Source organism: Cebidichthys violaceus, unplaced genomic scaffold, assembly GCF_023349555.1.
Source record: "Cebidichthys violaceus isolate CVI_PGR_0920_01 unplaced genomic scaffold, fCebVio1.0.p SCAF_1, whole genome shotgun sequence".
In the NCBI taxonomy this organism is placed as follows: domain Eukaryota; kingdom Metazoa; phylum Chordata; class Actinopteri; order Perciformes; family Stichaeidae; genus Cebidichthys; species Cebidichthys violaceus.
The window spans coordinates 1,085,163-1,099,984 of NW_027176262.1; the positions used below are offsets into that span (position 1 = coordinate 1,085,163).

Genomic DNA, 14,822 nt, shown 5'->3' on the forward strand with positions numbered 1-14,822 from the left:
AAATGCTCAACCAGAGAGGAGAATATTCTAGATCAATGTTACACCACAATCAGCGGGGCCTATCACGCCGTCCCTCGTGCTGCGCTGGGACTCTCTGACCACTTCATGGTCCATCTGATTCCTGCTTACAGGCAGAAAATAAAGCTCTGTAAACCTGTGATGAGAAAATTCAAGCAGTGGACCAGTGAAGCTATGGAGGATCTTCGGGTGTGCTTTATCAGCTTCTGTGAGGACAGCTGTGTTCCAACAAGCACCAGGGTGAGTTACAACAACGACAAACCCTGGTTTACATCAGAACTCAGACAGCTAAGGTTGCACAAGGATCAGGCATTTAGGAGTGGGGACAAGGTTTAAAGTGTCAAAATACAGATTTAGTAAGGAACTGAGAGATGCTAAACGACTGTACTCTGAGAAACTGCAACACCAGCTCTCAGCAAGTGACTGCTTCTGTCTGGAGAGGTCTCAGACAGATCACCAACTACAAGCCTAAAGCCCCCCACTCCATGAACGACCTACGCCTGGCAAACAAGCTGAACGAGTTCTACTGTAGATTTGAAAGACAATGGGACAGTCCTGACCCCATCCACCATGACCCCATCCACCAGCTCCAGACCACTAGGTCCCCCTCCTCCAGCTCAGCAGGGGCCCTTGCCTCACAACCATCTATCACACCCCCACCCTGAAGCATTGTGCTCATCAGCTGTACATTCCATGTACCAGCCTGCTACAAGACCTCCAACATCATCCCCGATTGGCTGCTATCTGCCGTCCCTCCAAGACTTGTTCGCCTCCAGGACCCTTTAGGCGGTCAAGAAAGATTGTAGCAGACCCCTCTCACCCCGGTCATAAACTCTTCAAGTCCCTTCCCTAAACGTCTGGGTTTTGTCCCAACTTTTGCATAGGCCGTTGTTGGGCCATGTCAGAAATTGGACACGATTGAAATGTTTTTGCCGAACGTAAGACATCCCATTGTTCTGATGCGGCCAAATAAGGACTTTTGTGCAAAATGTGTATTTGATTACCAAATCCTATAGAGGGCGGTATTGACTAATTTTACGTGCCGAAAGGCCAAATGGGTGCTATTATGGATTTTAAGTACCACCTTCATAATAGGAAACCTAAGAAATGGTTGGACTAAGTGCCGAATGGGTGCTATTGTGGTTTTTAAGTACGACTTTTATTGGAAACACAGGAAAAGGTTGGACTAAGTGCCGAATGGTTGAAATTGTGGTTTTTAAGTACGACTTTCATTGGTAACCTTAGAAATGTGTGGGTTACGCATTCTAACTATAACTTTCATTGGAAAACATGGAAATCTGTCAGTTATCACCGTACAATGCCTAGTTCCACCGTGGACACGTCAGTTGATGTACCAAATGCTTCCAAAAAGGTCAAATTAGAAATGGAACAGGGTCAACTCTCCCAAATGTGCCACTGCCTTTTGGACCTGATTTCCCACATAATTGATTTTCCATCAAAAATAGTAGACAACAGACGACAGTCTTTAAGAATCACTTGGTTTTAGCTCAATAGCAAGTTCCTGGAGAAAGATAGCTTTCGCAAGGGTGTGCAGACTTGCTGCTTAATGAGCTTATTTAAGTCATCAATGGGAAGGTTTTATGCATTTTTTCAAGCAGTTTCAGCCATGTTCTGAGAAGTTATGGCAATTTGAAGGAGGGGGACTATTGTCCTACATGACCGGCCATACAAATTTACTCAAAATGGCCATTTTTGGGATATTAGGGAATGGGCCTTTTTTGAAAGGTTACTCCAGATTCAGTACTTGGGTCCTATAAAAACACATTAAATTGACATATGGTGGACACAAGAGGACACTCTTTAAGGTTCAAGTAGTTCCAAGTCATTAGCATGTTGTTAGAAGAAGATAGCTTTCCAGAGGGTCTGCAGACTTGCTGAAAAAGGTGCTCATTCAAGTCCTCAAATTGAATGTTTCATTAAATTTCCAAGCATTTTCAACCATGTCCTGAGAAGTTAGGACTGTTTGAAGGAAAAGACGTTTGTGGTTTTGTTTTCCATTCAATTTATCCAATAAAAACTACCATTCAAATATAGTCTGACTGTCACTCCTCTCGAAAAAAAAGCAGGGCTCCAACACAGATAGTTGCTCAAATCTGACCAACTATTTCCAGGGTGTCTGACTTTCTAGAATAGAATCTAGAACAAGTCTGTTGAAAATCTGGGGTCTCTTGGACCAATATTTGAGAGATTATGTAAATTTTTTCATAGCTCAAAAAATTACCAAATATAAGGGAATATGGCACCAATTAAACCCTTTAGGCCTGTTTTTGGGGACCTTAACTTGCAGCAACAAGCACCAAATTTTAGGCATTTAATGTTCACATACCCCTCTTTGAATAAGACAAGGTTCCATTTCATTACCTTGCTTTAAAGTAGAAAAATTAAGAGAAAAGATTGGTAAAAACTGGCCTGCTGGCATTTGGGAGTTTTGGGGTAGGACTATTGGCCTAAATGACCAGCCCATTCAAAATGTAGTAGAAATGTCCGTTTTTGGAGTGATAAGGGAACTAATCCTTAAACTAATACTCAAAAACTGCCATTTCTCCTACATTTGCAAGGGCTGACCATGTAGGCCAATAATCCCAACCCAAATGGCCTTTTTGTAGTCGAAATGGCCATTTTTGGACTAATAAGGGATAGTCATAAAGGTCACTTTCATTCCCATCCGTCCCAAGCAATATCTCCAGTGTACTCTGGAATTGGAGGCTGAAACTTGGTAATGGGCATACCTGGGAAAAGCCCACCAAGTGAGAAAAGTTTCAAGCAAATCGGAGGACTTAAAATTTTCAGTCAAATCAGGCTATGCTTCGGGCTTAATTGACTGAGAATTCAAAAAATTTAACTTTCTCCAATCCTTTTCATTTTCATACCGTTGGATCTAGACTATGAGGAGATAGTACAGTCAGAATTTCCTCCCAGCCCAAAGGGTTGTGGAGATATTGGAGGGCAAAAATTGGCAAAATGCCAAAAATTTCTAGTTGGAATTTCCCAAATCCATTCACACCATTGAATCTATGGGTAAAGAGGGAATTACAGTCCAAATTTCAGCTTCTTAGCCCAAAAGACTGTGGATATATTGTTTGGGAAAGATGGGATCAAAAAAGCCATATTGGTTGGGATAATTGGCCTACATGACCGGCCCATACAAATGTAGCAGAAATGGCAGTTTTTGAGTTACGTTAGGACTATTCCTACTCCAAAAACAGCCATTTCGACAACATTTTTAATGGCTGACAACTTAGTCCAAAAATCCCAGCCAATATGGCCCTTTTAATCCCATTCCCCCCAAACAATATATCCAGTGTGCTGTGGAATAGGAGGCTGACATTTGGGAAGGGGCATACCTGGGAACAGCCCAACAAGTGAGCAGAGTTTCAAGCAAATCGGAGGACTTCGAATTTTCAGTCAACACAGGCAAATCTATGCTTCGGGCTTAATTGACTGAGAGTTCAAAAAAATTCCCTTTCTCCAATCCTTTTAATTTTCATACCGTTGGATCTAGACTGTGAGGAAATAGTACAGTCCAAATGTCAGCCTCCCAGCCCAAAGGGTTTTGGAGATTTTAGAGGCCCAAACAAGGCAAAATGTGTGGCTCGACAATCCAGACCCAAAATGTCCCAATTTTTCCCAAAAAATACAATTAAGCGTTGGTCCGAGATATCTACATTTCAAAGCGGGATAACAAACCAAAAGGCCCTTTTTCCCATGTGGCCCCCCAAAAGTCCCAATTGTGCCCATTTCACCTTTGGCGAGTTGGAAACAATTATGCCGATTCGGATACTTCTTTTCTGGGATTCCGAATTGTCCTTTTTGATCCTATTCCTCCCTAAATAAGTTACTAAAATCAATTATCAGACAACTGCATGATATCAATGAGCTAAACCCGCCAAATTTAATACACAGGGTCTATGGCTACATAGCAACACACACACCAAGTTTGGTGAGTCTAGCACCTCAAATTGTGACATCTTGGCATCTATATCATATATGGTGTCACATAAAGGTCTGGGACAGTGGACTGGCAGAGCGGGTAGTGGTTCTGATTCTGGCCCATCCAGTCTACGGTTCATGTGTTGCGAGTCCCCCGATCCCCGAAGTATTGCAATGGTAAACTACACTGAAGCTCTTACTGCATGAGTCATTATGAACCTGTCCTTGTTCACTTCTGTTGAAACAAATGCAATAACTCGAGTTTTTCATATAAACCTCCACTGGTGTGCACTATATCCAATACAAACTATACAAAGTGCACTAAGAGAAGTTATCTTCTCCTGTCTGTTTATTTAACATCATAAAAATATCAAATATACCATTAACTTATACACCAACTTTAAATTAAATCAAATTGTATTTGAACAGCTTACTGTCACAAGTCACAAATTCATTTGAATTCATAACAAGGCAAAATTAAAGTGATTATAGCAACCTAAGTCACCACCAGTTACATAAAATATATGAATGTGGAGGAAGAGTTGTTGTGCCACTTTAACACATTTTATATAGTTATATTCAAAGGGGATTGCCTGTGTTTATATAATAGATATGCATTGCTCTGTGTAAACATTTAGGTTAAACCATTTGTCTCTGGATTCAGAAATGTTCGGAAGCATTTGGATGTAGAAAACATTAAAATCACCACCATGAACAATGCCACAACTGTTGCAATCATTTGAATGCTTTAATCAGCACATTTCAAATAAAGATATCATGAATTATTTACTGACACTTTTGTTATTTCATCCACAGTCTCTACTGAGAGGACAACATTTTATAACAGAGGACATGTCTACATGTATTTCGTATCTTTGACATTTGCAATCCAAACATGATAGGACTCAAAAGTGGTTGTATGATGAGAAAATACAGTGAGAGGACGATACGCAGCACTCTGGGTACACTGGTCATATCAAATCTACTCTGAACTATTTCAAAGCAGCAGCCAAAGGAAAAGTTGAGCAGAGAAGCGAGGTGAGGTGTGCAGGTACTGACAGCTCTTTGTCTGGTTTGTTTAGAACCAGAGAAACAAACCTTGAAAATTTTCATGTAAGAGTAAAGGATTGGAAGCAGAGGGACTAAAATAGTGAGAACAACACCAAACAATCCATAAATGTTATTCACTTCAGTGTCAGAACACGCCAACTTAACAACAAGGTAGTTATGACAATACAAACTGTTGATGGTGTTTCCACAAAATGTCAAACGGATGTTTAAAGATAAAGTAATTAAGAATTTCACAAAAGAATAAAACCATAATACAGTGATAAACATAACAGCCTTGTTAAATGTCATTTGTCTGTTATATTGTAGAGGATAACAGATAGCAAGATATCTGTCATAAGACATGACGGCTAAATTACAAAACTCTACATGTGCATATGTATACAGAGAGAAAATCTGCAGGAAACAAAATGGAGCAGAAACAGTGTGAATGTCAGAGAGGATCTGAACCAGAAGGAATGGAAACAACCCTGTACTACCATACAGTTCATTTACAAACAGGCTGCAGAGAAAAAGGTACATAGGTTCATGTAAGCTTCTGTTCATACAGATAACCACAATCAGAGAAATGTTGACAATAACTATAACAATGTATAACATTGCAGTTAACATAAAGTACAAGTATCTCAAAGTCCCTACATGTATGTAAGTGCCAAGAACAAAGTAAGTTAAAGTTGAATTTACCATCATTCTAGTTTTAGATGACAAAACTAATTGTAACAAGGTTCGCTTCTCATTTCTCAAACCAAAGTGAATCATTTGATTTAATTAAAGACATTGTTCGAAATAACACAGGATATATTTTCATATTTGCCAAGTTTTACTTTGAAAACACTGCTTCACAGTTTTCGTTTAAAATGATCAAGCATAGATAAGAGAAGAACTTACAATGTAGTGCCCAGCCTCAATGAATGAACAAATACATTTAAATTAGACTTCTTAAATTACACAAAAATATTTATACTACACACAGATGAATGTTAGTAACCTGCTGATTAGTGGACTGCCAATGTCAGGCTGCTTTGAAATCTGCTGTTTATACCTCTTCATGTCAAGGAAGCAGTCCCACCTCATTCATGTCACGTCAGACGGGGAATACCAGAGATTACATCTAACAAGCTTTGAGCTTTGAGCAGAAGAGAGGTATAGAGCAGTGTATGTATCTCAGTGGTCAGAAGAGAGGTATAGAGCAGCGTATTTGTGTATTAATTGCTGACGAGTAATAATATATATATATGTTTATATATATGACTGAGTTTAAGATATTTTTTCCAGACACCCTTCCATTCAATGATTTTTATATAGACATAGATATATATTTATTATACAAACATTTACTACGTTCCTGTTTTTTTATTTATTAATTTCAAAACTACTGTACACCTGTCTACTACGAATAGATTTCATTTTAGATATTTATAAATTAATTTATCCCCAAATTTTGCTATTTAATATTTAGATTCTCTTTTTTTTCTTCTTAAAATGAAATACATATTTAAATTGAGTTTTACAACCTTAGTTCGGGAACAAGGACCACACCCCGAACATATCTCATTTCCTCCACATAAAGTATTTAAGCACAACTGACCCAGTGACTTCCGCTTTGACTCAGTTTCAACATGATGTGCAACAGGCGAGCAAAACCTTAAACCGCTAACCTTATTCAAAGGCTCTCTCTTGACCCTTCCAATAACAAACTGTTTGAAGAAGACCAGCTATATTCTGAAGTCCTGGAGCTCCCTCCTTCCCTCACCATGTTTCGTCGCCAGCAACTTCGGCTGCGTTCAGCGATACACGTTCCCCGCGGCTCTCGGTATTCATCCTCTGACAACTCCAAAGTCGTCGGCCCTCAACCTTCCAACAGCCCCGTCTTCCGACTCTCCGCTCACCCACCCAACTCCCAAGGTACCCTTCAGGCCCCCACTAGAACGGCACTGTCGGAATTACACACGCGTAACGCGGTCAGCACGGAGACGAGATGTCTACCGGCAGCCGCGGCCAACTCATGCGGGCCTGACCAGTGCCCCAGCTTGGCCCCCGCAAAGAGTTCGGGGAAGGAAGTAGAAAAGAATAGCCAACGGGGAGGAAGGTGAGCCCGACAAAGGCCCACGCACAGCACCGGGCATCCCGAAGTCTGCACTTAGGGGGACGAAGGCAACTGGTGCCTACGACTGCCCCAGCCACGGATACGCTAATGTCTTCGATTGATGGCAAAGCAACCCTCAGACAGACGTAGCCCCGGAAGGAGCCCGGGGCCGCAAGGTGCATTCGAAGTGTCAATGATCAATGTGTCTTGCAATTCACACTAGTTCTTGCAGCGAGTTGCGTTCTTCATCAACACACGAGCCGAGTGATCCACCGCTAACAGTTGTCAAAGTTATTTTTTTTGGCTTGCAGGCCAATGTTCACAGACAGAAATGGGGGATAATAATAACAAGCCCCCGGGTGTTCCATCCCGCTTCAACTCTGGGGGGCGAGAGTGGGGGAGATGAGACATTGAACCCCCTGTGCTCTCTCCAGAGGAGGGAGGAGAGTTTGGTACCAGGAGGCGCATGGCGGATGGCCAGGGCGAGGCCGCCGCACTGCACTTAGTATTTAGGTTCCTAATGGCGGGCGCTTCCCGTTGGCTCAGGATGCACAACCCCCCGCCACGAGCGCACCCCGTCGTCAGGTCCATCAGCCCTCAGAACAGTTCATGGGGCAACAACTCGCGGGTGGCAGGGGGAGTGAGTGGGGTAGGATTGGGATATGGCCCAGAGACAAGAGGTTTGATCGCGGACGCCCGCAGATGCACCTGGGATGGTCACCAACTAATCGTAACAAGGTTCACCTACGGAAACCTTGTTACGACTTTTACTTCCTCTAGATAGTCAAGTTTCATCGTCTTCTCGGCCGTGACCGACCCCGGCAGGAATCGGACATTGTACAGTAATAAATCATTTCTATATTTCCAATCAATAGTTATACCTAAATATCAGAAATCCTCCCATTCGGCAGTCGGGGGCAAGAATAGCTCAATGCTGCCTCCGCGAGATTTCCCATGCCGTTGTGTAAGTGACCCCAAATGGCAGTTTTTGTCCTCAATGTCCAAATGGGATGTAGGCGAAATGACAAACACATTGTCACCGTGATGACATTTTGCCGTGTTTCTATGAAACCCCATGCATTTTGACTCCTAGATATCCTGTCCATGAAAGTCACGAACAGGACCAGTGACAAAGGGCAGCCCTGGCAGAGGCCAACACCCACCGGGAACGTGTCTGACTTATTGCCGAGAATACAGACACAGCTCCTACTGCAGTCGTACAGACACCGGATGGCCCATTGTAACGGGTCTGGCAACCCATACTCCCTGACTATGTAAGGCCCTCCCATGATTCACTTTCTTGTGGTGAAGTGTGCCGATCATCTGATGCCGTCTGGAAGATTGTACCGCAGCACCAGGCTCAGGGATAGATTCATAGAAATCACACACTGCTCCTTTAAAGATTGTAATTAAGAAAGTTGAGTAAAAATGTTCAAGTGACAAATCTATTTGTGATTCAAGCTCAATCTCTTAATGTCGATGATTAAAGTAGAGATGTTCCCATACCTGATCTCTCCTATTGAATGAGAGCACACTGAACACATCATGATGACGTCATAATTCACCTTCACCCAAAACTGATTTTTACTGAATAGAGCTTGAACACATCATAATGTAACTCAATGCATCCTCCGTCAGTTAGCAGTTAGCTTCAGTATTTAGCCAAGCAGGACTGTGCTGCCCACCAGCTGTTAACAACATGCGTTCAACACAGATTTGTTGTTCACAAAAAGCATTCTCAGTGAAAATGATGGTGCACAAGAGTGTTAAACTACAGGTGTGTAGGGCCCCATCAGGAACCAGGTCTATAACACCAAACCCACAGCATCATCAAGGCACACAGAAAATCTGTTTTGGTTACGCAGAGCTTTTCCTCTGGTGTTTAAACTCCTGTGAATTAGTCACTGGACTCATGATTTGTATTATCAACATAACAATATAAGAAATACAATCAACCACTCAACACTTCCCACTGAGTCGTCACGATTTCCATGTTTCTAAAATAAATTTCTGGAATTAATTCAGTTCATCAAATCCCACATTAATCAGTGACAACAAGTATTACCACTTTGAATAAATATTTACTGACTTTTGTTATTTCATCTACATTTTATCTTTGAAACACGTCAACATTTTAAAGCAAAAGGAACGTTTACATGTATTACGTATTTTGGACATTTGCAATCCAACCATGATAGGATTCAAAAGTGGTTGTATGATGACAAAATACAGTGAGAGGATGATACGCAGCACTCTGGGTACACTGATCAAATCAAATCTACTCTTAATTATTCCAAAGCAGCAGCCAAAGAAAAAGTTTAGCAGAGAAGCGAGGTGAGGTGTGCAGGTACTGACAGCTCTTTGTCTGGTTTGTTTAGAACCAGAGAAACAAACTTTAAGAATTTTCATGTAAGAGTAAAGGATTGGAAGCAGAGGGACTAAGATGGGGAGAACAATACCAAACATTCCATGAATGTTATTCACTTCAGTGTCAGAACACGCCAACTTAACAACAAGGTAGTTACGGCAAAATGTCAAACGGATGTTTAAAGATAAAGTAATTAAGAATTTCACAAAAGAATAAAACCATAATACAGCAATAAAGATAACAGCTTTGTTAAATGTCATATGTGTGTTATATTGTAGAGGATAACAGATAGCAAGATATCTGTCATAAGACATGACGGCTAAATTACAAAACTCTATACTTGCATATGTATACAAAGAGAAAATCTGCAGGAAACAAAGTGAAGCAGAAACAGTGTGAATGTCAGAGAGGCTCTGAACCAGAAGGAATGGAAACAACCCTATACTACCATACAGTTCATTTACAAACAGGCTGCAGAGAAAAAGGTACATAGGTTCATGTAAGCTTCTGTTCATACAGATAACCACAATCAGAGAAATGTTGACAATAGCTATAATAATGTATAACATTGCAGTTAACATAAAATACAAGTACTTCACATTACCTACATGCACATAAGCTCCAAGAATGAAGTAAGATAAAGTTGATGAAGTTGAATTCAACATTGTTTATGGCACAACAAGTATCTGTAAATGAAACAGGATCACATCACACATGGTTCAGGTTCTATCACCTGTTGTGCTGCAGACTGCTGCAGTCACTTCCATCGGCTGCAGACACCTTTGTACCTTTTCAGAGGTGAAGAATCTAACAGCCAGCAACACTTTTCTATCAGGTCCCACACCAGCCTATCAGATCACATTCAGTCCCATCAGTGTCACCTACCTCCTGACGTAATTCCTAATCCTCGCCACCTCGTTACCATCAGTCCTTGTTGTTGTAGTATCCTACATCCTGTCATCCCCAACTTCCCATCAGTTGCACCGACGTCACAATGTCCTCACCTATGTCCCGTTGTTTTCAACAATGTCCTGTCGTTGTCATGTATGTACTTGTCACCTACGTCTCGTCGTCATGCTGTTGTCAACATCTGCGTGCGGTTGTCATCCTGTCTTCCTCTACTACGTAAAATTGTCATTTTGTTGTTGTAACCTTTGTCCCAATCGTCACAGTCAGGAACGTCCCACCACATCGTCTTGTCATCGTCCCGTCATCGTCCCGTCATCATCTTTTCGTCATCTACGTCATCCACGTCATCCAGTCATCCAGTCATCCAGTCATCCAGTCATCCTCTACAACGTCTAATCGTCATCTTTTCGTTGTAACCTGTCCATCACTGCCATAACCTTTGTCCCATCGTCCAGGCGTATACCGGTTCAACCAGTACCGGTTTTAATTTCCCGTATGATATGAATTTTTCACACACCGTCATACCGGTGCATAGCCGAAACAACTGCGGTCACTCTTCAACAGGCAGCTAAATATTGTTCGCCGCTATGAACGCTACGGTCGGAACTAATTGTCTTAAGTGTATTGAGAGGGAACCCTAATCATGGTTATACCTTTATAACAACAATTAACAACCCACAAGTAACTCTCTGTAACGGGGCAAAACACCACGACACAACAGTTTGTGACACAAACAATTTGTAACACTAATAATTGTACATTTATAAAATTTCACCGCCAAACGGCATGCTGTGTACAGCTCGCTAGCTAGCCCGTTAGCTAGCTTGTTAACAGCTGGGAGAGACTCCTTTCGCTACAGTAACGTTACATTAAAGAACAGAAAATAGTACCGTCATCGTCCCGTCATCGTCATCGTCCCGTCATCGTCCCGTCATTGTCCCCTCCTTTGTCCCTTCATTGTCACTTACGTCCCTTCGTTGTCAAATAAGTACCATCGTCTTCCCCTACTTTACTTCCCCCCTTCTGTCTCTGGTAGTGTGAAGATAGCATGACAATACTTGGTATCGAACGATACTCAAAGCCCAGGTTTCAGTATCGGGACTGATAAAAGTCAGATTTGTGCATCTCTAGTTTCAAACCTGTAATTCCGGCTCAGATCAAACAGAAAAGGCCGAAAGTCGAGACCAAACGAGGTAGATGTGAAGGGAGCTTGAGACTGTAACGTAAAGTCACTGATTCTAGAAAGTCTTTATGTTTTCAAATGGTAAATGCACTTTACTTGTATATCTCTTTTCTAGTTTTCTAACCACTCAAAGCGCTTTAACACTACATGTCATCATACACCCATTCACACCCATTCATACACTGATGACAGGGGCTACCATGCAAGGTGCAACTTACAGTCATACCCATTCATACACCAGCACGGAGCAATTTGGGGTTAAGCGTCTTGCCCAAGGACATGGAAATGGACACACCAACATGGACTAGCGGAGCCATGGATCAAATCGGTCGATCCTCTGATTGAAGGACGACCCGCTCTACCACTGAGCCATAGGCCACCCCAGCCCAACATTGACCTCAACTCCACACTTTAAAAGAATCTGAATGCTACAATTCATATCCAACATTTTCTGACCAGCAGAACTAATATTTTCTAATGTTTGTCTGTCCATCCTGAGGTTGTCTCAGAGCGGTCTGAGGTGAGGTCATTATCGAACGCCTGTGGACCAGTGACACCAGTGCTGAGGTCTCACTGGTCCACAGCTCTGACTAATTTGCTTCAGAGGGAATTAGTGGAAACTGTGTCTACTGTGAAGAAGCCTCAGAGACAAACATTGTTGACAGGCTGAAGTGACCTTTCACCTGAGGGACTTCATCAATGAGCATCATGATGTAACTTCCCTCAACACCTGTGTGAGGGTTACATCAGACGAAATAACTTCAAAGCTCCAATAACCAAATGTTTCCATATTAACTAATGAAATGTGTAAAACCCAGAGAGAATTCTGAATCAATTCTGCAGCTTTTGAGGATCTTTTAGCTCCTGTTTTGGTTTTACTGAATATTTCTGTTGATCAGCAGTCAGCTCATATCTCGTCAAAAAGCTGCAGGAGACATTAAAACTGTCAGAAATGTGAAAAATACCTTACTGTGATTTTTCTGTGAAATAATGACCCCGCAACTCATCCCCGGATAAGCGTATAGTAAATCGATGGATGGATAGATGGAACACTGCAAAATGTTCTATACTTAAAATGGAGAGTAAAGGGCCGAAGTTGAAATGCCACAGAGGAATTTCAGGGTTCACATATCACGGGAATCAACACTCTGACCAGCGCAATACTATTCAAAACTGGGAAAGTGTGAAGTGAACCAAGAAGTAGATTCACACTTTTTTGGTCAACTGTCATTGAGAACCAGAGCTTTCTATGTTGAACTCTTTGAACCCTGATACAACATTGATCTTTATGTTTTCATAAACTCAGAGAGCCTCTAGACCCAAAGCAAAGCTAAAGTCATGAAGTCAGTGAGGAAAGAGGGAGGATGGTAGAAACTCTACAGAATCTATTGTCGCTGTAAACGTTGGGCTTTATCACTCGATGAAGAGTTCAACCACATGTTCCACAAAGAGTTATTTCTGTATTAGAACTGAATGCTCATTGGTTAGAGGATAAGTCTTATTATTTATTAGTGAATAACAGCAGCTTGTTATGTCACATGACTCAGAACATGATAAACTCTGTGTTTTTATTACAGGATGCTGCTACAGGCTTCATTCTATATATTTTACTGTTGGTTCTCTTTGCAGTGCTGAAATGTAACATTTCAAGGCGCCGTTACTTTAACGAAGTCCTCCTAGAGATTTGACCCGATTGACTTCAGATTCGGTCAGCATGCTCTTGAGACCTTCGCCATGAACAAATAAACTGATGTAACTCGAATCCACATCATCAGATCTTTACCAGATTTCACATGTTTCATTAGACTCCAGGCCTGAAAACATCTGCAGGCCAATTTTGTATAATAGTCATAGCGCCACCTACAGGCAACAGTAAGTTAAAGTCTCTATACTTTGGCTTTTTTCTCTTAGTAGGTAAATCAGATCAACATCAAATTGGTTCCACACAAATGTAAGAAGTTCATAATGCCAGTTCATGAAGCTTTTGATGTTTTTGTCAAATGCTGTTGCCGTGGCGACGCAGTCTTCGCCGTGAAAAATGAAGATGCTTTTGAGGGCCTAAAAATGCTCGAAACAAAGCCAAGCTTGGGATACACATTTAAAGTAAAAAATGTAGTTACATATTATGGTTTTAATGCTTCAGATTGGCAAGTCAGCTCGATAGCGCCCCCTACTAAATTTGGACGAAGCAGCCCTTGCAGTACGTTTCACATAGATTTATAAAATTTGGTAGGAACATGTATCACATTTGGACTTAAAAGAAAGTCTCCTCGGACTGCGAGGAACCTGGGTGTGACCCTGGATGACCAACTGTCATTCTTGGCAAACATTTCATCCGTTACACGCTCCTGCAGATTCCTGCTCTACAACATCAGGTGGATTCGTCCCTTTCTGACTGACGAGACGGCGCAGGTTCTCATCCAGGCTCTTGTCATCTCCCGCCTGGACTACTGCAACTCTCTACTCGCCGGAACCCCGGCGTCGGCCATCAGACCTCTGGAGCTTGTCCAGAAAGCCGCAGCTCGCCTGGTGTTCAATCGCCCCAAGTTCTCCCACACAACTTCCTTTCTCCGTTTGCTACACTGGCTACCTGTAAGAGATCACATCCAGTTTAAGACTCTGGTGCTAGCCTACAGGGCAGTGAAAGGAACAGCTCCTTCCTATCTCCAGGCCATGGTCAAGCCCTACACCCCTGCCCGACCACTTTGCTCTGCTGCCTCAGGGCGATTGGTCGCCCCGTCGCTCAGAGGTCCTGGCGGCCGATCGACCCGGTCACGGCTGTTTTCTGTCCTGGTTCCTCAGTGGTGGAATGAACTCCACTGACGTCAGGACAGCAGAGTTGCTGCTCATCTTTCGGCGCAGGCTGAAAACCCACCTCTTCAGGAAGTGCTACCCTGAGCCTTCCACTCAGCACTTATTGTATTCATACTAGTTTGTTGCACTTATTGTATTCATACTAGCTTGTTGCACTTATTGTATTCGTATTACTTATAGCACTAACTGTTTTTCTTGTTTCTGCACTGTACTTTGGCTCTGAGTTATGCTCTGCTTCATGCTCTTAGATGCTTGTTTGGAAAAGGAAATGTACTTATGACTTCTGGTGACTAGCAGTTCTTTTGATTACCAATGTTGAATGCACTTATTGTAAGTCGCTTTGGATAAAAGCGTCTGCTAAATGACTGTAATGTAATGTAATGTAATGAGAGGCTAAAAATGCTCGAAATATAAGCAATCTTGGC

The 14,822-nt window shown here is 42.1% G+C and overlaps 2 protein-coding genes and 1 non-coding gene across 3 annotated transcripts; all 3 read right to left on the reverse strand.

Annotated features, from left to right (window-relative positions):
• Window positions 1–4,788: 4,788 nt before the first annotated feature.
• LOC137888469 (olfactory receptor 11A1-like) lies at window positions 4,789–5,727 on the reverse strand. Its single transcript, XM_068731906.1, has one exon. The coding sequence runs from the start codon at window positions 5,725–5,727 to the stop codon at window positions 4,789–4,791; it is 939 nt and encodes a 312-aa protein (XP_068588007.1).
• Window positions 5,728–7,253: 1,526 nt separating this feature from the next.
• LOC137877037 (5.8S ribosomal RNA) lies at window positions 7,254–7,407 on the reverse strand. Its single transcript, XR_011103498.1, has one exon. It is a non-coding gene; the product is annotated as a 5.8S ribosomal RNA (ribosomal RNA).
• Window positions 7,408–9,226: 1,819 nt separating this feature from the next.
• On the reverse strand, window positions 9,227–10,162 carry LOC137888565 (olfactory receptor 2A14-like). The gene has a single exon (XM_068732006.1). It carries the CDS (start codon window positions 10,154–10,156, stop codon window positions 9,227–9,229), a length of 930 nt encoding a protein of 309 aa, XP_068588107.1. The 5' UTR covers window positions 10,157–10,162.
• Between the last annotated feature and the right edge of the window lie 4,660 nt (window positions 10,163–14,822).